Below are 22,337 nucleotides of genomic sequence, written 5' to 3'. Positions count from 1 at the left end.
TGTATCAACATGCCCACACGATCAGACTGAGCATTTCAATGGCAAAAGGAGGCTCAGGGAAATAAATGATCAAAATATATTTTTTGTTATTTTCATGAAATAAATACACACTGTGATTTATTAGACACAGAGTGATGATTTAAAAATAACATAAAACACACAGCATTCCATTCCAGTTGGGAAAAAATCACTCCGACATCCAGCAGTGCTCTATCAATCTCGATCGCCACTCTCTTTGTCTGTGAGAAAATGTTCTCACTGTCTGCTCTAAGGGATTGGATCTGCCAGCTTGTTTTAATTTCAGCCTTGTCATGACAGGATGTGTAGGGGGCAACAGGAAAATGACAGTGCGTGGGAAATGGTTAATGCACTTATTTTAGACTAGAGTGTTTGCCGGTGTGAGGAGGACACTCGAAACGCTTCTCATAGAGAATTAGAACCCATGTTTTGCAAAACCATGGCTGGTGATTTTGCCACAATAAAAATATTAGGGTATTTGTTTTGACTTTGTAACTGACAGATTACCCTTGACTTAAATCTGAGGTCACATAAATAATGTTTTACTGATGATGAAAGATAGGCTTGAAAACACGTTCAAGCTGTTCTCAGCCCAACCTAAATAAGCTGATAATCAGAATAAGATATGAACACAGATCTTCCTTCTCAAACAATCTCCACTTATGTTTAAATTTCATTCTTTGCCATCTGTGAATGTCAACCAGCAGAGTATAAAAAGGAGGAACACTGGTAGCATACAACATTCAATCCCTACCCATCTCTTTGTTTGACCTGTTTAGCAGAAGTACGATCATCCATGCCAAGAGATCCCTTACACTAATCAAAAGGCCACAGGGCATGGGTAAAAGTGGAAGCGGAGCTGTTGAACTTAATTGTATTCATTGCTGTGTCTGTGTGTATGTGTGTTTGTGCGTGTGTGTGTGTGTGGTGAGAGACAGATAGAGAGAGCGAGAGAGAGAGATAGAGGAGAAAGTAATTCAGGCTGGGAGGGGTCTATGTCTAGCAAGACACACAGATGTTGACCAGAAGGAAGCGTTTGTGAAACTGTCCAATCTTCTGTTTGTCCACCATTCTCATGGGAGTGTGTGTGTGTGTGTGTGTGTGTGTGTGTGTGGTGGGGGAGGGGTGTGGGGGGGGGGGGGGGGGGGGTCATTAAGTGTAAACAACTTCCTCTCATGCTTGTCTTCCTCTCCTATACATATCAACTTTTCCACAGTGAAGTTTATGAAATGATGGCCTTATAACTTTCAGGGGACTAAAAAAAACTAAGCCCCAGGGCCTATGATTTCTTAATCTGGCCCTTCATGCTCAAATGACAGTCCCCTAAGCATTTACCATTTGGGTGCACCTCAAAGTGGAGGTGTTACTCATGGAGCAAAACATTTATTTATTTTAATAACGAAACACCTGCAACAAGACACAGACATTTTAGAAGATATATGTTTGGCTGAATCGAAAACAAAGATAGTATGACCAAGTTAAGGTTGGTTTAAAATTCTCTGTGCTACCCCAAACAGTACCTATCCTGTAACGGCTAATGGAGCATCGCATTAGCCTGTTACAATCTGCCAGCTACCCTCCCCCACAACTACACACATAGCCCCAGGAAGATGTTCTGCACTCAATGGAAGCAGAAATGGCTCTTTTTTTTCTTCATTGTTCAATAAAGGGTGTGTCCAAACAAATGTCACACAAGGAAGTGTAGGGAAATATGACAAAGACAAAAGAGTGGCAGAGAAAGTTTGGTTTGTTTAGAGTAGGGATAGGCAACACCAGCCCTTGGGGGCTGGCCAGTCGTGTATAACCGTAACACGATTTTGGTGACCTTATTTGACCTTTTCTGCCGTGTTTTGAGACATGGTTCAATCCCACCCAAGGACACATGAATTACAGGAGGAGGGAACCAACTGTGATTAACTAGTTTTACAGAAGAGGAGTGGACCCACTGTGATTAACTGAGTGCCTCTTTAGAGCAAGGCATCTCTATCCTGTGAAATGTAAAGAAAAATAAAATCTGAAGTTAAACACACTTTCAATATTCTACCTTGGCAGTTACATGCTTCATGATCAGCACCTATTTATGAATTTCTTCATGCAACAAACCTAGATAGTTGTTTAAGGTCTGTTTAGTGTAAACGGTTTGATATGGGAATGTAAATGCTTTTTATTGTCTTAAAAATGGCACTCGTCTCCTTTACACCTCATGTAACACCTGATTTACTTAACAAGAGGCACATCTCAATAGGTGTTCCAGGTAAATCATGACACAGCAAAAGTGGGAGCTTTCCTCTTTTGTTCTCTATTGTTCCTCTATTGTTCCTCAAGCAAGATTAAATCACAAATTCCCATCAGACCAACACCTTGAATGACTGAAACGTTGTGTCTAAAAAACATTATTTTGTTAAAAATGTATTTTGTAACCTGTGTACTTTACTGTATTTATAGTTGGGATATCGCTCAAAAGTTAAAGATCAAGACATTGCTGGAGGACATCTTGCATTTGGAGGACGTTGCATTTGCCATTGTAATGCATATATAAAGACAACATGAATAAACAAGAGAAGATTGCTGTACGTTGAGGTTTAATTTAATGAAATCAAACTTCAGTAAAAGTAAAGTTACCTTAATAGAAAATGACCCAGTAGAAGTGAGTTATCCAGTAAAATACTACATGAGTGAAAGTCTAAAAGTATTTGGTTTTAAATATACTTAAGTATCAAAAGTAAAAGTATAAATAATTTCAAATTCCTTACATTAAGAAAACCACACGACACAATGTGTTTTTTTTCTTCAAATTTACAGACAGCTAGGGGCACACTCCAACACTCAAACATCGGACATAGGAAGAATTTGTGTTTCGTGAGTTCGCCAGATCAGAGGCAGTAGAGATTCTCCTCTAAGTGCGTTAATTGGACCATTTTCCCTTCCTGCTAAGCATTCAAAATGTAATGAGTACTTTTGGGTGCCAGGGAAAATGTATGGAGTAAGAAGTACAATATTTTTTTTAGGAATGTAGTGAAGTAAAAGTAAAAGTTGTCAAAAATATAAATAGTAAAGTAAAGTACAGACACCCCAAAAAACGATTTAAGTAGTACTTTAAAGTATTTTTACCTAAGTACTTTACAGCCCTGATAATATATCCAGTGATATACAGCAATGTATGTACAGTAAAGTAAAAGAATGAACAGTACCTGTGAAATAAATACAAAATCAAACAAACCACTTCCATCAATGGAAATGTTCAGCTCCTATTTATTTCAGTCACTCTCCCTTCCCCACCATCCATCTACTTTTCAGTCTCATTAAAAGGCAGACTGTTGGCGCATCCGCCAATGCCCTGTATCAGGCACAGAGAAAAAACTTTGGCTAGGCAGTAGATATTTTCCTGCCACTCAAGGAAAGCTGTTGGATGGCTGTTGGAGCCTTGTTTCAGCGACTGGTGGCAGAACCTGTACAGATGGACAGAGGGATGTTGCTCTAAGGATTTTCTCTTTCTTCAGTTTGCTCCTTCCTCACAGCCTCCCTCTGCTTCGAGGCCTCCAGCTCCCATTGAAAGAAGGCAGCGGCAGCAAAATACTGAAATGGAATCCTTGAATTGGTGAGGCTTTCTGCTGTGTAAGTGCAGGTGGTAGGGGACGTGACTGGGACACTGACCATTTTACTCTCTGCAGTAAAATAATGTCACAGCTGTGTGTCTCTAGGAGCTTCTCTGGACTGGTGTTGAGAGCAAAGCAAATCTACCCACTTCAGGATCTCTTCCTCCCCATGGTGCTTGGCCAGTAGGACATCACTGGCAGCTTCAAGGGACTCTGTCCATCGGCCGTGGTCCAAGATGAAGAGGCAACCTCATCTCTTGATGGGTCCAGTGGAGAAGCTATCAATGGCAGTGGTGATGTGGCTGGCAGAGGTGTGCTTGGAAGATCTGAACGAGGCACAACATTATTTTAATGACAAAGTCTTTAATATACATGACGCTATATTCAGAGTGTGCATTGTGTGTGTGGTGTAATTACTTTTCACGTCTCCTCGCGCTCGTTAGTGTTGTGTGTGTGTATGTGTGTGTGTGTGTGTGTGTGCGTTGTGGTAGTGTGTGTGTGTGGGTGTGTGTGTGTGTGTGTGTGTGTGTGTGTGTGTGTGTGGTGGGTGTGTGTGTGTGTTGGTAGTGTGAGAGAGACAGAACGAGTTAGTGCCTACAAGTATGTGTGTGATATCATTCAGATTACCTGTATCCAGCAGGAACTCTTCAGAGGAATCCTCTTTTGTAGTGGCAGGAGCTGGTGCCAAAGGGGAGCGGAGCAGGACAGCCTGTAGAGAAGACCACTGTGAGAGCTGGGCCTGTTCTGCTGGGGCCTGAGCAGAGAGGAGAGCCAGAAGGTCATGCATTTCATTCCTCTCCTGAAATAGAGATCCAATTATCTTAAATGAGAATAATCCTAAAGCGAAACTATGTGAGTAAGTGAGTGCATGAGTGAGTCTGTGATTGAGAGAAAAAGAGTGAACTGTGTGATCATGTCACTGTGCTGTTTCTTTGTGTTGCATTCAGTCACAAATTGCACAATATTAGCTTTTCCAGACTGCTCAGTGTACCCGCCCTGGCAATCCCTGGTGTGTGTGAGTTCATATGACACATACGTTTGTCAAGCTGACCGAGTCCTTGTAGTAGGACATTCAATGATTAACTTTGGCATCAACTACTATCAACAGTGTACAGAAAAAAAGGATATCAAACATTCAGATCTGTATTGACATAGGCTTAATCATGTGAAGTTACAAATCTTCTTGGGCTTAGTCATCACTCAAGTTTAACAACGGATGTAGATTGCAGTGTGTATGCACTTCTCGACCGTTGTGATATGCATTAATTGGCACAATTAATTGGCACAACAAATGCATTACATATATGTTGTTCCACCTGAGTGTAGACTGAGGCTGGTCATGATCCAATTCTTGTCAGTTACTCTAAATCTAAATATGAACATGAGTGATCTTAATTTTACTCAATACTAAGTCATAACTCTTAAGCCCCTTTTTCTCAATTTTCGACTAAAATGACATACCAAAATCTAACTTCCTGTAGCTCAGGCCCTGAAGCAAGGATATGCATATTATTGGTACCATTTGAAAGGAAACACTTTGAGGTTTGTGGAAATGTGAAAGGAATGTATGAGAATATAACACATTAGATCTGGTAAAAGATAATACAATGAAAAAAAAAACGTTTTTTTTTGTACCATCATCTTTGAAATGCAAGAGAAACGTCATAATGTATTATTCCAGCCCAGGTGCAAATAAGATTTTGCCACTAGATGGCAGCAGTGTATGTGCAAAGTTTTAGACTGTGCCAATGAACCATTGCATTTCTGTTCAAAATGTTGTATCAAGACTGCCCAAATGTGCCTAATTTGTTTATTAATAACTTTTCATGTTCAAAACTGTGCACTCTCCTCAAACAATAGCATGGTATTCTTTCACTATAATATATACTGTAAATTGGACAGTGCAGTTAGATTACCAAGAATTTAAGCTTTCTGCCAATATCAGATATATCTATGTCCTGGGAAATGTTCATGTTACTTAGAACCTCATGCAAATCGCATTAGCCTACCCACCAATCCTGAAGAAGTTTTAATTAAGCCAACACTTTTCTCTGGTCCTTCCTGCTAGGGTCAGGCGGCTTCATGTTCGGGAATGGAGGACCTAGGGTAATGGAATATTAACATGAACTATGCTTAGGTAGGCCTAATAACTCAGTAGGCCTAATAACCACACATATTTAACTGCCAATTTACTGGTAGTTTCCTTCAGTTGGTATAGTTGAGAGAGACGAGAGAGAAGTGTCCTCCCTGTCTCCTGGGATGGCACCCAGGAGACAAGGAGAGCAGTTCTCGTGTCAAGCCCAACTCTAGAAAGCAGATGCCCTCCTCCTCCACTTTGGGGGAGTCTGTCTTCTGCCCGAGAAGGGGCAGGGCCGGACACTGTATGAGCTGTGCCCTGCTCCTCTCTGCCGCTGGGGACAGACCCTTTAGGTCGGCTGCAGTGAAGGACCGCTTGCCCAGGACTGTGTCGGTGGGATCTGGAGCCCCTGGACGCCGAAAGCTGTCCACAAGCCTGATGACTCGCACTCACCAGAAGTAGGCTTTTATAGACATAACAAGGCTCTGTGCCCCTTGGCAAGGGGACATAGAGTGATATATTTCTGGAGGTGGTGACTGATATTTACCAGTCCAGCCTCTGCTTGAATTTAAATCGGTACAGAGGGGACAACTTTAGCTTGGAAGACACAGAACAACCGTCTTTTAGCCCAGCTTCGGTGAGTAGTTGTAAAAACTAGCCTTGACGTGGTAGCTGGCTTGGTTTTAGAGTCTCTTGGACCGTAGTACCGTGTAGGTGGGACCATTTAAGTAAGCAAGGACGACTGACAGAAAGTAGGTCAACTATATTTAAGAGAGCTAAGCTAGCCGTGTGCTAGCTAAACGAGGGGAGAAGTAACGCTACAAAGTGTAGGTAGAAATAGCTAGCACAATGAGTGAGCTCTAATCGTGTGCTGTCCGACGTTAGCTGTGGAGCTAGTCCAGGCGTCAACTAGCTAGCATTCACCCCTTGGGCTAATATCCTAGCTATTGCTAGCACACTGCTAGCTGGAGAGAAAGCGTGTTCTTCACAATCTAGATAGGTTAGCTTTGCCCTGCAGCGTGGTCTAACCTAATCTCAAAAAGGATATTTTCTCTCTTCCACAATGGTGTGAAAAAGCAGCACGAAGTGGGAAGCTAAGTGGGTTAGAGGGGGGAAGGCTGTGGCGTTAGCTTCGACAGGAGACTGAGACGTACATTTTTCGGTACGTGTGCTCAATCCTCATGAAGAGCTTGCCTTCTCCGCAAGGGAGAAAACTAATCATGAAGTGGATGATGGAAGTGTGGCGCCTTATAAGGAGTGGGGTTCTCTGACAGTTGTGTGATTGGAGCTTCCTGTGACTCTGCCTAGAAGGGTGTGTCCCCATAGTGAGAGACCAAAATTAGTATTTGAAAGAGGACCCACTTCCACCATACCAAACTGTTAGTTGAAGGCAAAACACATATGGGTTGTTTCACAGTTGTAACTTAAAACTTATGGCTGCAGTCCCGTTAACGGGATCGATATGACAACAGCCAGTGAAAGTGCAGGGCACCAAATTCAAACAACAGAAATCTCATAATTAAAATTCCTCAAACATACATGTATCTTATACCATTTTAAAGGTAATCTTGTTGTTAATCCCACCAAGGTGTCCGATTTCAAATAGGCTTACAGCGAAAGCACCACAAACGATTATGTTAGGTCACCGCAAAATCACAGAAAAACACAGCCATTTTTCCAGCCAAAGACAGGAGTCACAAAAAGCAGAAATAGAGATAAAATGAATCACTAACCTTTGATGATCTTCATCAGATGACACTCATAGGACTTCATGTTACACAATACATACATGTTTTGTTCGATAAAGTTCATATTTATATCCAAAAACCTCAGTTTACATTGGCGCCATGTTCAGAAATGCCTCCAAAATATACAGAGAAATTGCAGAGAGCCACGTCAAATAACATAAATACTTATCATAAACTTTGATGAAAGATAGATGTTTTACATAGAATTAAAGATACACTTGTTCTTAATGCAACCGCTGTGTCAGATTTCAAAAAGCTTTACGGCAAAACAATATTCAATAATCTGAGAGCAGCGTTCAGCCACAAAAGGAAGCTATACAGTTACCCGCCAAATTGTGCAGTCAACAAAACTCATAAATAGTATTATAAATCTTCACTTACCTTTGCTGATCTTRGTCGGAATGCACTCCCAGGAGTCCCACTTCCACAAGAAATGTTTGTTTTGTTCGGTAATGTCCATCATTTATGTCCAAATAGCTATTTTTGTTAGCGTGTTTGGTAAACAAATCCAAAGTCAGGAAGCGTGTTCACTAAAAGCAGACTAAATGTCAAAAAGTTCCGTAACAGTCAGTAGAAACATGTCAAACGATGCATTGAATCAATCTTTAGAATGTTTTTAACATAAATCTTCAATAACGTTCCAACCGGAGAATTCCATTGACTTCAGATGTGCGATGGAACAGAGCTCCCTCTCATGTGAACGCGCATGGTCAGAGCATGGTCCGGTCATGGTAGACCTGACTCATTCCTGTCTTCTTCGGCCCCACTTCACAGTAGAGGCATCAGACAAGCTTCTACAGACTGTTGACATCTAGTGGAAACCGTAGGAAGTGCAAACTGATCCATATCCCACTGTGTATTCAATAGGGGCTGGGTTGAAAATCGACCAACCTCAGATTTCCCACTTCCTGTTTGGATTTCTTCTCAGGTTTTTGGCTGCCATATGAGTTCTGTTATACTCACAGACATCCTTCAAACAGTTTTAGAAACTTTAGAGTGTTTTCTATCCATTACTAATAATAATATGCATATATTAGCAACTGGGACTGAGGAGCAGGCAGTTTACTATGAGCACCTCTGGGCACCTTTCATCCAAGCTACTCAATACTGCCCTGCAGCCATAAGAAGTTAAAGTGAATGAAGAAGAATGCCTGAGTAGTTGGCCATTCCGCATAGATACAGTCATCGGGATTGTGGTTCGTCACATGAGAGTTTAGCCTAGCTCAGGTTACCAATGAACTGACATCATGAAAAGCCATCAACCAGGTGGCGAATCGCATCTCTGCATGTCTGGCAGACATATCAGTGTGGATGACGGCAAGACGGAGCTGCTCTTCCTCCCGGGGAAGGACTGCCCGTTCCATGATCTCGCCATCACGGTTGACAACTCCATTGTGTCCTCCTCCCAGAGTGCTAAGAACCTTGGCGTGATCCTGGACAACACCCTGTCGTTCTCAACTAACATCAAGGCGGTGACCCGTTCCTGTAGGTTCATGCTCTACAACATTCGCAGAGTACGACCCTGCCTCACACAGGAAGCGGCGCAGGTCCTAATCCAGGCACTTGTCATCTCCCGTCTGGATTACTGCAACTCGCTGTTGGCTGGGCTCCCTGCCTGTGCCATTAAACCCCTACAACTCATCCAGAACGCCGCAGCCCGTCTGGTGTTCAACCTTCCCAAGTTCTCTCACGTCACCCCGCTCCTCCGCTCTCTCCACTGGCTTCCAGTTGAAGCTCGCATCCGCTACAAGACCATGGTGCTTGCCTACGGAGCTGTGAGGGGAACGGCACCTCCGTACCTTCAGGCTCTGATCAGGCCCTACACCCAAACAAGGGCACTGCGTTCATCCACCTCTGGCCTGCTCGCCTCCCTACCTCTGAGGAAGTACAGRTCCCGCTCAGCCCAGTCAAAACTGTTCGCTGCTCTGGCACCCCAATGGTGGAACAAACTCCCCCACGACGCCAGGTCAGCGGAGTCATTCACCACCTTCCGGAAACACCTGAAACCACACCTCTTTAAGGAATACCTAGGATAGGATAAAGTAATCCTTCTAACCCCCCCCCCCCTTAAAAGAGTTAGTTGCACTATTGTAAAGTGGTTGTTCCACTGGATATCATAAGGTGAATGCACCAACTTGTAAGTCGCTCTGGATAAGAGCGTCTGCTAAATGACTTAAATGTAAATGTAAAAAAGGCTCCAGAAAACTCATCAAATGAACAATAGAATGAAACCAATGCTTGGATACATTTTAAGAGAAATTATTTTTGACACCACCCAGAATGATATCCCTATTATTCTATATTCCATTGTGGATTAAACTGATGTGTTTAATGTTAGTGGTTATAGGCCTGTAGGCTGTGCACCAGCATTTGTCCAGAGCACTGCAGGAAAGTTTTACATATGTAAAGTCACTGTTGTTGCAGAACCATTTGGTAGGAAAATATATTCACATCATCCCTCGTTGAAACTTGGAGACACAAGCCAAATGGGTATACCATAGAGTATGATAGAGAGTGCTTCCCTATATACTTCCCACTATGGTGTCTGTGAGGGCACTGGCAGCGCCATTGAGGCGCCAAATTTTGAAGTCATCAATTTTGTTTTTCACGATTGGCTGATCCCTCCTGATGATGTAGTTGACAACATTAAAATGGTGAAAGCTCTCAGTGGCGCTGCCATTGCTAAAATGGCCTTTTGGCCACTAGAGGCCTCTATCATTCTCTATTTGGGGCAGGTACTGAAGATGCAAAGCATTGCGGCAAATTTGACATTTAGGCACTCTCCAATGTTTTAATTACATACGCTGACTTTCTCTGTTTCCTATTTCTATCAGAATCAAACGTCAGTAGGCCTAATAAGCACACATATTTAACTGCCAATTAACTGTTAGTTCCCTTCAGTTGGTATAGCTTTCCATTTAAACCTTTGTTTCTTTAGCTTAATTTGCTTCCTCTGTAAACGGCATCACGGCCGTTTGGTTGTTACTGAGAATCTCTAACAGTTGAAAATATTTAATGTAAAAAAATACATGMAACCTACCGAGTGGTGCAGCGGACTAAGGCACTGCATCGCAGTGGTTGAGGCATCACTACAGACCTGGGTTCGATCCCAGGTTGTGTCACAGCCGGCCGTGACCGGGGGAGACCCATGAGGCAGCGCACATTTGGCCCAGCGTCGTCCGGGTTAGGGGAGGGTTTGGCCGGCCGGGATTTCCTTGTCCCATCGCGCTCTAGCGACTCCTTGTGGCAGGCCGGTCGCCTGCAAGCTGACTCCGGTCGCCAGCTGGACGGTGTTTCCTCCGACACATTGGTGTGGCTGGCTTCCGGGTTAAGCGAGTAGTGTGTCAAGAAGCAGTGCAGCTTGGCAGGGTTGTGTTAAGGAGGACGCATGGCTCTTGACCTTCGCCTCTCCCGAGTCCATAGGGGAGTTGCAGCCATGGAACAAGACTGTAACTACCAATTGGATATCATGAAAAGCGATTAAAGTACAACAACAACAAAAATATATGTAGGCTAATTAAATTATTATGGAGTGGAGCACAGACCAAGCAGTTTGAATGTGGCACATAGCGCAGTTCCGTGGACAACAGACCAGTTTATTGTACACTATTCCCTATTATAATTCCATGTACAATAATCTTCCAACATTACCTTGGGTTAAAGAACTGAAAGAATCAACCCCCCCCTTTTTTTGGCGTAAAGGTTCTCCAACCTATTTTTCCATGAGTGTCTAGGGATCATGAAAACTTCCCTAAAACGACATATTGTGAAATATCTGAGTGTTTTTAAATCTACACATGGGTTCTGAAACAGAGATATCCAATTGCGAACTTGCTTCATCGCTGCAACTCCCCAACGGGCTCGGGAGAGGCGATGGTCGAGTCATGCGTCCTCCGAAACATGACCTGCCAAGCCGTGCTTCTTAACACCCGCCCGCTTAACCCGGAAGCCAGCTGCACCAATGTGTAGGAGGAAATACCGTTCAACTGACGACCATCAGCTTGCAGACGCCTGGCCCGCCACAAGGAGTCGCTAGAGTGCGATGAGCCAAGTAAAGCCCCCCCGGCCAAACCCTAGAACCCCAGGCTGTAGTGATGCCGCAGTGCCTTAGACCACTGCGCCACTCGGGAGGCTATATGCCTATGTTTTGATCACGATCTACCGTTGAGCTCTAGTTGTACCTTATGAGATCTAGAAAATATTGCCATTTATAAAATTGTTCTAGAGTAGTTCAAAAAGTCAGGTATACTCTGACCGTTGAGTGTTGAAATGTAATGCTTCCCAAGCTGAAGGTGTGTGCTGAGTATAGGCACGGTGCAGGAACCTTGCAGTCAGAATTCTAAACCAGGGGTGCCCACTGGGCACAGACATCCATTCAACATCTATTCCACGTCTATTCCATGTTGTTTCAACGTAATTTAATTGAAATTATGTGGAAGCAATGTTGATTCAACTAGTGTGTGCCAGTGGATGGGCACCTCTATTCCTCGGGGGTCTGATTGGTGACATAATTTTGCACCAGACCCTGCTAACACATGTACTGTAACTCCAATAAATTGAAGACCACTAATCATGGTCTTCCGTTTGGAATGCAATTACTTTCATCAGGTGTGTTAGCTATTAGGATTGGGGGAAACAGTGTGATACCAATCAGGCCCCCGAGGGCTGGAGTTGCCTATCCCTGCTTTAAACAAACCAAACTTTGCCACTCCTTTGGTATCTGTCGTATTTCCCTACACATCCATGTGTGATGTTTTTCTTGACACACCCTTTATTGAATAATATATATATATATTTAAAGAGGTATTTCTGCTTCCATTGAGTGCAGAACATCTTCCTGGGGCTGTGTGTGTAGTTGTGGGGGAGGGTAGCTAGCAGACTGTAACGGGCTAATGTGATGTGTCAATAGCTGTTACAGGATAGGTACTGTTTGGGGTAGCACAGAGAATTTTAGACCAATCTTAACTTGGCAATACTATCTCCGTTCTCGATTCGGCCAAACATATATCTTCTAAAATGTCTGTGTTCAGTTGCAGGTGTTTCGTTATTAAAATAAATACATGTTTTGCTCCATGAAGTAATACAACACGCCACTATCTTATCTATTTTAAATATTCTCTCAGTGATCGAAACACCGCACTTAGGTACAGACGTCAGTTCAACGTCTAGTTTTGATTTTCATTTGGTTGAGTTGTCAACTAACGTGAATTCAACTAGAAACGAACAATGTCACCATGTCATTGGATTTAGGTTAAAAGTTGGGTGAAGATGACATTTTGCAAATCCAATGAGTTTTCCATTTTCATTCAGGCGCACCAGTTTGTATCAAGAACTGCAACGCTGCTCGGTTTTTCATGCTCAAGTTTCCCCTGTGTATAAAGAATGGTCCACCACCTAAAGGACATCCAGCCAACTTGACAGAACTGTGGGAAGCATTGGAGTCAACATGGACCAGTATCCCTGTGGAACGCTATCGACACCTTGTTGAGTTCATGCCCCTACAAACTGAGACTGTTCAAAGGGGGAAGGGGGGGGGTGGAACTCAGTATTAGGAAGGTGTTCCTAATGTTTGGTATACTCAGTGTATATATCTACTTTTTTTGCAGGATGTAGGTCCCCAAAAATTGTGCACAACTGTGTACAACGTCATCCATCTCGTATGTTGTACACAGTTGTGCACAGTTTTTGGGGACCCATTTTGGCTCGTGAGCGTCTACTTTCAAATCTACCGGCTGAAATTATACAAAACCTTTAACGCATCTTTAAGATGCTAAACGCCTAGCTGTAGTTATCACTTCGTTAGCCGGAGAGCATCGCGTGAGGGTGATACTCTAAAGGCTGAAAATCTCCCACAACTGTAGTATGGAGAGGCAAAACCAGTTAGTCTAGCCAGTGCGGGCGCTGATAAGTTAAACGAGTAGATAAGTAATGCTACCAAGTGTAGTTAGAAATAGCTAGCAGAAAGAGTGAACTCTAATGGTGTGCTGGCCAATGTTAGCTGTGGAGCTAGTCCTGGCATTAGCTAGCTAGCATTCACCCTTTGGGTTAATATCCTAGCTATTGCTAGCACACCGCTAGCTGGAGAGAAAGCATGCTCTTCGTGAGCTAGCTAGGTTAGCCTTGCAGCGTGTTCTAACCAAATCTCAAAAGTCTCTTTTCTCTCTTCCACCATGGTGGGAAAAAAGCAGCATGAAGCGGGTGGCTAATTAGGCTAGAGGGGTGAAGAATGTGGCGCTATCTTCGACTGGAGACTGAGAAGTACATTTTTCGGTAAGTGTGCTCAAACTTCACGACGGAATGCTGTTATCCTACGCTCAGTGGCGAGTGCAGAACAGGTCACCTGTGAACAGTTAAGCAGGACAGAAGTGGTTCAAGTCGTGCTGAGGAGAGATAGAGATCTTGCCTTTGCTGTAAGGAACAAAACAAATCATTAAGTAGAGGATGGGTGCGTGGCGCCTTATAAGTAGTTGGGTTCTCTGACAGACGTTGTGTGATTGGAGCTCCCTGTGACTCTGCCTAAAATGGTGTGGCCCCACAGTGAGAGACCAAACTTAGTATTTGAAAGAAGACCACCATACCAAACTGTTAGCTGAAGGCAAAACACACATTGATTGTTACACAGTTGATTACTACAGAAAGTGAATGAAGAAGAATTCCTGAGTAGTTGCACGCTCTGCATGGATACATTCATTGGGATTGTGGTTTGAGAAGACCACAGCCTCTACCAAAGGACTGACATCATGAAAAGGCTCCAGACAACTCATCAAATTAACAATACAAGGATACCAATGCTTGGATAAATTGGAAGGAGAAATTATTTTTGTTACCGCCCAGAATAACATACATATTTGTCCAGAGCACTGTAGGAAACATTTTACATATGTAAAGTCACTGTCGTTGCAAAAGCATTTGGTAGGAAAATATCTTCAGATGGCCTTTCATTGTCCATTGATTATTTGCATTAAAAAAAGTCCATCAGTTGAATATGATTATTTCTTTTTAACCTAATTACATCCATCCCCTCAACAGGTATTTCTATTCCATTTCCCATCTGTGTTTTCAACATTTTAAACAAGACTGTATTCACAGACACAGGCTACTTTTTAAAGATGTGACAGAACAAGTGGTTGAATCCAGATGTGAATGATGCACAATATAATACTTTTTATGCATGTACTGTCACTTTCCTACTGAATTCCGAAGTCTCAGGTTGTCTGGCTCTGATCTGAGAACAGCCGAGAGTGCCACCCTGTTGGACCTTATTCCCTGCTGCATACCAGTCCCCACACGCCCAGGCTGGAATGTGTGTGCAGAGATTTTGAAAGCATTCCTAATGTGTTAAATTGCATTTCCTATTGTCATCCTAGGCTTACCTGATATTGATATGTAATTATTCTGAATCACAGACTTGCAAGACTATTTGTAAACTTCAATGGTAATCCAATGCGAAACTCTGTAGGCTATTGTGGCACTAAGGTGACGACAACAATACATTTTTCCTGATTCATCCTTGAGGAGGGAGTAGTAGCAGGGGGGTTGCTGAGCAGGTAGACACAGGCAGAGAGGAAGAAGCGAAGGGAGAGGATTTACTCTTCCCAAAATCTGTCTGCGTGAGATGAGCCATTTTTGGTATGGAGGTCTATAAGAGAGTGTCGAATTACATAAGGCATATTTCATCAAATATAAGTTTCATAGTGTTTAGGCTGTTACAAATGTACTGACATAAGTGGAAGCAAGTGGCATATGGTAACTTTGATAAAAACGACTTAGTTGTTTCACTGTTGTTTGCCCTCTCATTGGCTAGAATGGTCCCACCTGATCTCGTTTGACCCTAACTTTGAGGACACGTATTTCTAGTCGACTATCTTGTCATTATAACATATAATCTTCGACACAGGTGAGTCGCAGAAAAAGGTGAGACTGGAACCATGTGTGAAAGTGCAGTTTTTTTTTACTTGTGTGTCTGGACATTATTGCTTTATTGTGCTGAACTAAGGTAGGCCTAATTGCTGTCTTTCAGTAATTTCAGTAAATATTGTTTCGTTCATTCAAGTTCATTTCAAGTTCATTTCAAGTTCATTCAAAGCCCAGGTGCGTTTTGTTGTCGCGGTGGTGGTTTCGCTGGTGTTTCCCTGTGGCATCCCGGTGGCATCCCGGTAACCTAATCGTAAAGAGTATATTTTCCAGAATGTTTCGAAAAACAGATTATCCACATGTAAATATAGGCCTACGAAATATCTCTACATATAAAAACACGTTTTTAAATGTTTTGTTATGGAGAGTTACATTTTGTACCATGATCATGCTCCTGACAAATGTAAGCATTGTACAGAACGAAGTCGTTCCCACGCCGGCTACGTACATTTCAAATTCCGCAGGTATCCATAATGTCCCCCATAAAAGTTAGATATAGTTTGCGACTGGGCATCTAAATTGTACATTCTGTACATGTTCTAGGGTACTGACCTTTTTCTTGATCGCTTCATCTGTGACTGTCCCTCTTGGGTTCGGACTGTCGCCTCCAGGTATTGACTTGGTGAAATGCCCTCATTCGAACTACTATATACTGGGTTCTTTCATTGAAAAAATAAATCCATTGATTTAAGTTAATTTGCTCATTTGTGGGGTTCACCAAATCAGCAATCAATAATTTGATACGGTTATGAAAAGCCGAGTGCATGACAGTGCAGGTCAAATCATTACATTATTAGAAATCATAGAACCATATGCACTGTAATATGTTGCTCAGTCAAACGAGTTTCGTAATGCATGAAACATCTGATTTTGCCAGATACCCTCACACCTACCCATGTTGGAGGAGACATCAGATCGTGGCGTGGGCGTCACCATCTGTCTTTTGCTGGTGCTCTCGCCACCACTTTTAAAAATCCTATTGATGAACTGCACTGAAATATATTACAGCTATTTTGCGCGACGTACTGTGGGAGGGCACATAATGCACATTAAATAGTTCGTAACGCGTATGGATTAGATGTCTTGTTTAGAGAGAGCGAGCCTCTGTAGTAGGCTAGCCTTCGCGGGGAAGCAGTGGGACGTTTGTGGGAAACCCAACGTTTCCACGCCACGCCATAGCATTGAGCCCACGGGCGCAGTGAAGGCATCGGCTAGATAGATGGTTTTCAGAGCGTGGAGGATAGAGAGAGGAAATCTGTTGTGATCACCGGTTTAAATAGTCTGTTCAAATGGAGAGACATGGTGATGATGATCCGATGCAAACCATAATCAATCATGATAAAGTATCTGGTAAGTTAATGCTGTTTGAATAATGGTTCATTTGAAATTATTTTCTAAATGTAGGCTATCAACTCCAATAAAAAGCGCACCACAGGTTGCATAAAGTAGAGCTTTATTTGATGGATGAATATGCGGCAGATTAGCGGTGAAGAGCGTTGGCCAGTAACTGAAAGGTTGCTGGTTAGAATCCCCGACCCGACTAGGCGAACAATATGTCCATGTGCCCTTGAGCAATACACTTAACCCTAATTGATCCTCTAAGTCGCTCTTGATAAGTGTCTGCTAAATGACTAAAGTAAATGTGAAATGTAGGAAGGCAGGCAGGCTGTAGCCTTTAATTAACTATATATAAGCCCTCTCGATTTAGTTTTAACACACAACATTATTTTGGGGGGTTTGAAACGATTTATTACACATTTGTCATCATGACCATTCACTATAATGTAGCTTTGAGAGGTTTGTTTACCTGGATGTCAGTATTCTGAGACAAGTGTTCATTGTGGAACCAGTTGGACTACCCTAGGCTACAGTAGCTGATAGAGAGAGACGCACAGACAGATATATTTATGTAAGCACGACTCTATTCAAGCATGCCTTATACTATCATTCAAACCATTCCAGCTTGAATTCATYAAAACAAATATGTTAAGAAATATGTTTCTGACAGCTTTTGGTATATACAGTATCTATCTACGACTGCTATTGAATTATTCTAATGTTGAACGTCATGAGGAATGGAATTAGCATAGAAACTGTTTTTTTCTGATAAGCATGAAGGCTGGTTCATAGTTGGCTGGTTCATAGCTGGGAAATGTCCATCTAATTGGTGTAATTTTATTTTGTATTAGCTACTCCATCACATCATATTCCTTCAGCTCTCAATAACTTCACATAGGTTTGTTTCATGTTGATATAGCAAATCAAGCTTCTAAATCAGAATAAATTCACTTGACTATTTGGCCATTTTGATTCATATAGCATCTTTATGGAGAGATACAAAATCATTTTTGTATCATTACTGAATATTACTGAATTGTAAATTCCAACACAGAATTTTGCAGTGCAAGACATCAGGTCACAGATTTTGATTTGAATGGAGCTGCCAGTGTAATTATATCATGTAATTCTTAAGCCTATTATGGTCCATATCAGGCTCCTCCAAATTTCAGCACACACTCCTTTTTTCTCTCCTAAAGAGCACCCAAGGGCCCTTATCTGTGAAAGGTTATTACAAGGATTTGACTTACAGTATATAGGAGTCTTTGGCTGTCAGAAGCTGTCCCTAGCATTGCCCAGGGTAGGTGAATCCCTGTAAGTCGCTGCCCAAMAAAAGGCAGATACTTGGTGGGGTTCAATTGTATTCCCTCTAGAAGATTTTCTCAATGTACTGTGAAAGGCATCTCCATGATTCCTAATCAAAGACCAGATCTGCACGTTGTCTAGGTACGCTCAGATATTAAAATATTTATAGAAATATTGTCAAACAGGCATGTGGGGTGACAAATGAACGAAAGACTAAGCGGTAAACCGAAACAACATTAGCCTTTAGGCCATGAGAGATTCATGGACGTGCTTACACAAACCAGTGCTTTTACATTAGCTCTTTGAAAAAACCTTTTTGCTCAACATTCACACAACATGCACGTAGATGTTGAGTGCAATTAAACTACGGTCAGATTCTCAGTGATTATAGTCAGCTATATGGGTACTTCCTCATCCACATTGTTGGTTTACCCTAGAAATGAATACCCAAAGCATGTTGGTTATTTTTCTGTGGCTGTCAAGAACCTCATCAGACAATACACAATGGTGGGATGCTTCTCATGCCATTGAGCTGGACAGTACACTCRTTTTTTTACCCCTTTTTCTCCCCAATTTTGTGATGTCCAATTTTGTTAGTAGTTACTATCTTGTCTCATCGCTACAACTCCTGTACGGGCTCGGGAGAGACGAAGGTCGGAAGCCATTCATCCTCCGAAACACAACCCAACCAAGCCGTACTGCTTCTTAACACAGCGCGCATCCAACCCGGAAGCCAGCCGCACCAATGTGTCGGAGGAAACACCGTGCACCTAGCGACCTGGTCAGTGCGCACTGCGCCCGGCCCGCCACAGGAGTCGCTAGTGCGCGATGAGACAAGGTTATCCCTACCGGCCAAACCCTCCCTAACCCGGACGACGCTAGGCCAATTGTGCGTCGCCCCATGGACCTCCCGGTCGCGGCCGGCTGCAACAGAGCCTGGGTTCAAACCCAGAGTCTCTGGTGGCACAGCTAGCTCTGCGATGCAATGCCTTAGACCACTGTGCCACCCGGGAGGCCCCGGACAGTACACTCTTAACACCATTTGACCTGGAAGCACATCTCAGAGTATCAAATACTTACAGTATATTGTTCCATACTAATCATATCTCTTTCCTCCCACACAGGTAAAACTTTCCTAGTACACAACCTCTCTGGTAGTCTTCTCCCTGAGTTGGAAGAGCAAGACGCCATGAGGAGGAATGACTATTATATCCCTGTATCCGGCGAGGAGAAGGCAGCTGACTTTGGGAACACTAAGGATGGTGGCGTTAGCAAATATAGCAAGTATGACTCCATCGTAAGTGGTCTTCTCTACATTGGGAATGTGTATTTATTAGGGATCCCCATTAGTTTTTGTCAATGCAGTACATCATATAACATTATTACACCACTACATATCTACAATACAAAATGTATAATAACACCATACAACAAGATTACAATGTACATGTGTGTAGAGTGCATGTGCTAGCGTGTGTATGCGCGTGTCTATACAGTACCTGTGTGTATGTATCTCTTCACAGTCTCCGCTGTTCCATAAGGTGTATTTGTATCTTTTTTTATCTGATTCTACTGCTTGCATCAGTTACCTGATGTGGAATAGAGTTCCATGTACTCATGCCTCTATGCGCTACTGTGCACCTCCCATAGTCTGTTCTTGACTTGGGAATTGTGAAGAGACCTCTGATGGCATGTCTTGTGGGATATAATTCAAAAATAATGTGACTTTTTCCCCCCCTCAAGATCAAAGCATTTAATAAAGTAGTTCAAAGTGTGTAAACAGCTGATGGGCACACAGTTGAAGTCGGAAATTTACATACACCTTACCCAAATACATTTAAACTCAGTTTTTCACAATTCCTGACATTTAATCCTAGTAAAAATTCCCTGTCTTAGGTCAGTTAGGATCACCACTTTATTTTAAGAATGTGAAATGTCAGAATAATAGTAGAGAGAGTGATTTATTTCAGCTTTTATTACTTTCATCCATTCTCAGTGGGTCAGAAGTTTTCATACACTCAATTAGTATTGCCTTGAAATTGTTTAACTTGGATCAAATGTTTCGGGTAGCCTTCCACAAGCTTCCCACAAATAAGTTGCGTGAATTTTGGCCCATTCCTCCTGACAGAACTGGTGTAACTGAGTCAGGTTTGTAGGCCTCCTTGCTTGCACACACTTTTTTAGTTCTGCCCACAGATTTTCTATGGGATTGAGGTCAGGGCTTTATGATTGCCACTCCAATACCTTGACTTTGTTGTCCTTAAGCCATTTTGCCACAACTTTGGAAGTATGCTTGTGGTCATTGTCCATATGGAAGACCCATTTGCGACCAAGCTTTAACTTCCTGACTGATGTCTTGAGATGTTGCAATAATATGTCCACATAATCTTCCGTCCACATAATTTTCCTTCCTCATGATTTCTTCTATTTTGTAAAGTGCACCAGTCCCTCCTGCAGCAAAGCACCCCCACAACATTGTAATGCCCGGGGTGTAGTCAAACGCAGGAGACAGAGAGTTCAGAGTAGCGTTCCAAATTTAATTCCCCACACGGGTGAAAACACGACGCTACTCTAAAACAAATGCTTCACCACAAACAAAGTGAGAAACACGACAATCACAAACCAACGTACACGTACCCTGACACACAAGAATGTACAGACTGTACACACAACAATCCCGCACACCCAGCAGGCCGGGCTGCTGGGTAATAAAGCCCCACAAATCACCCTAACCACAAACAGGTGTCACTACTCAACAAAAAGGGAGGGGGAGGAAAAGTCAGTAGCAGCTAGTAGGCCGGTGACGACGACKGCCGAGCGCCACCCGAATAGGAAGGGGAGCCACCTTCGGTGGGAGTCGTTACAAACATGATGCAGCCACCCCCATGCTTTAAGGTTGGGATGGTGTTCTTTGGCTTGCAAGCCTCCCCCATTTTCCTCCAAACATAACGATGGTCATTATGGCCAAACAGTTCTATTTTTGTTTCATCAGACCTGAGGACATTTCTCCAAAAAGTACGATCTTTGTCCCCATGTGCAGTTGCAAACCGTAGTCTGACTTTTTAATGGCGGTTTTGGAGCAGTGGCTTCTTCTTTGCTGAGCGGCCTTTCAGGTTATGTCGATATTGTCAGGAGGTCTATGTGTAGCTGGTGTATAGGAGTCAGACGCAGGACAGCAGATAAGAGTAAATAAACGTATTTACTCAACATATAATGAATGCAATACAAAAACAGAGCCCACAATAACGGACCTACCTACATAGAAACAATCACTCACAAACAAKCATGGGGGAACAGAGGGTAAAATAATGAACAGGTAATTGGAGGGTTGAAACCAGGTGTGTAAGACAAAGACAAAAGAAATGGAAAATGAAAAGTGGATCGGCGATGGCTAGAAAGCCTGTGACGTCGACCGCCGAACGCCGCCCGAACAAGGAGAGGGACCGACTTCGGCGGAAGTTGTGACAGATATTGGACTCGTTTTACTGTGGATATAGATATTTTGTACCTGTTTCCTCAAGGATCTTCACAAGGTCCTTTGCTGTTGTTCTGGGATTGATTTGCACTTTTCGCACCAAAGTACATTCATCTCTAGGAGACAGAACGCATCTCCTTCCTGAGTGGTATGACGGCTGCGTGGTTCCATGGTGTTTATACTTGCGTACTATTGTTTGTACAGATGAACGTGGTACCTTCAGGCATTTGCAAATTGCTCCCAAGGATGAACCAGACTTGTGGAGGTCTATAGTTTTTTTTCTGATATCTTGGCTGATTTCTTTTGATTTTTCCCATGATGTCAAGCAAAGAGGCACTGAGGTTGAAGGTAGGCCTTGAAATACATCCACAGGTACACCTCCAATTGACTCAAATTATGTCAATTAGCCTATCAGAAGCTTCTAAAGCCGTGACATAATTTTCGGGAATTTTCCAAGCTGTTTAAAGGCACAGTCAACTTAGTGTACGTAAACTTCTGACCCACTGGAATTGTGATACAGTGAATTATAAGGGAAATAATCTGCCTGTAAACAATTGTTGGAAAAATTACTTGTGTCATGCGCAAAGTAGATGTCCTAACCGACTTGCCAAAACTATAGTTTGTTAACAAGAAATTTGCGGAGTGGTTGAAAAATGAGTTTTAATGATTCCAACCTAAGTGTATGTAAACTTCCGACTTCAACTGTATCTAATCCTGGGTGGAATCTTTGTTTTGATCCTCATTCATAATTTTTACCACACTAAGATGAAATTCTGTGTATAATTACTGTATGTTAATAACCTAAAGCTGTTCAAAATAATCTCTTCAGCACTGTTCAACTGGCTTTTGAAGAAAGAAATGGTGCA

General features: G+C 42.6%; 1 protein-coding gene and 1 long non-coding RNA gene across 3 annotated transcripts in view; one reads left to right on the top strand and one right to left on the bottom strand.

Moving 5' to 3' along the window:
* Positions 1–2,507: 2,507 nt before the first annotated feature.
* Positions 2,508–16,260, bottom strand: LOC111974653 (uncharacterized). Its single transcript, XR_011481061.1, has 3 exons — positions 15,906–16,260; positions 4,242–4,368; positions 2,508–3,940 (listed from the first exon to the last, which is right to left on the bottom strand). It is a non-coding gene; the product is annotated as an uncharacterized lncRNA (long non-coding RNA).
* The window catches only part of LOC111974652 (anoctamin-1-like), a 57,631-nt gene continuing 49,844 nt past the window's right edge, over positions 14,551–22,337 (top strand). The window contains exons 1-2 of one of the 2 annotated variants that reach the window (XM_070447265.1): positions 14,551–15,435; positions 19,121–19,293. In XM_070447265.1, the coding sequence (XP_070303366.1) occupies positions 19,186–19,293 (108 nt within the window). In that variant the 5' untranslated portion in view covers positions 14,551–15,435; positions 19,121–19,185. Of the gene's footprint in view, positions 15,436–16,339; positions 16,704–19,120; positions 19,294–22,337 lie in introns of those variants that run through there. The other variant, XM_024002554.2, reaches the window with a different exon arrangement.

This window comes from Salvelinus sp. IW2-2015, linkage group LG15, assembly GCF_002910315.2.
Source record: "Salvelinus sp. IW2-2015 linkage group LG15, ASM291031v2, whole genome shotgun sequence".
NCBI classification, from domain to species: Eukaryota; Metazoa; Chordata; class Actinopteri; order Salmoniformes; family Salmonidae; genus Salvelinus; species Salvelinus sp. IW2-2015.
Note: the sequence above shows the minus strand (reverse complement) of the source record. Positions and strands in the feature narration are given on the sequence as shown.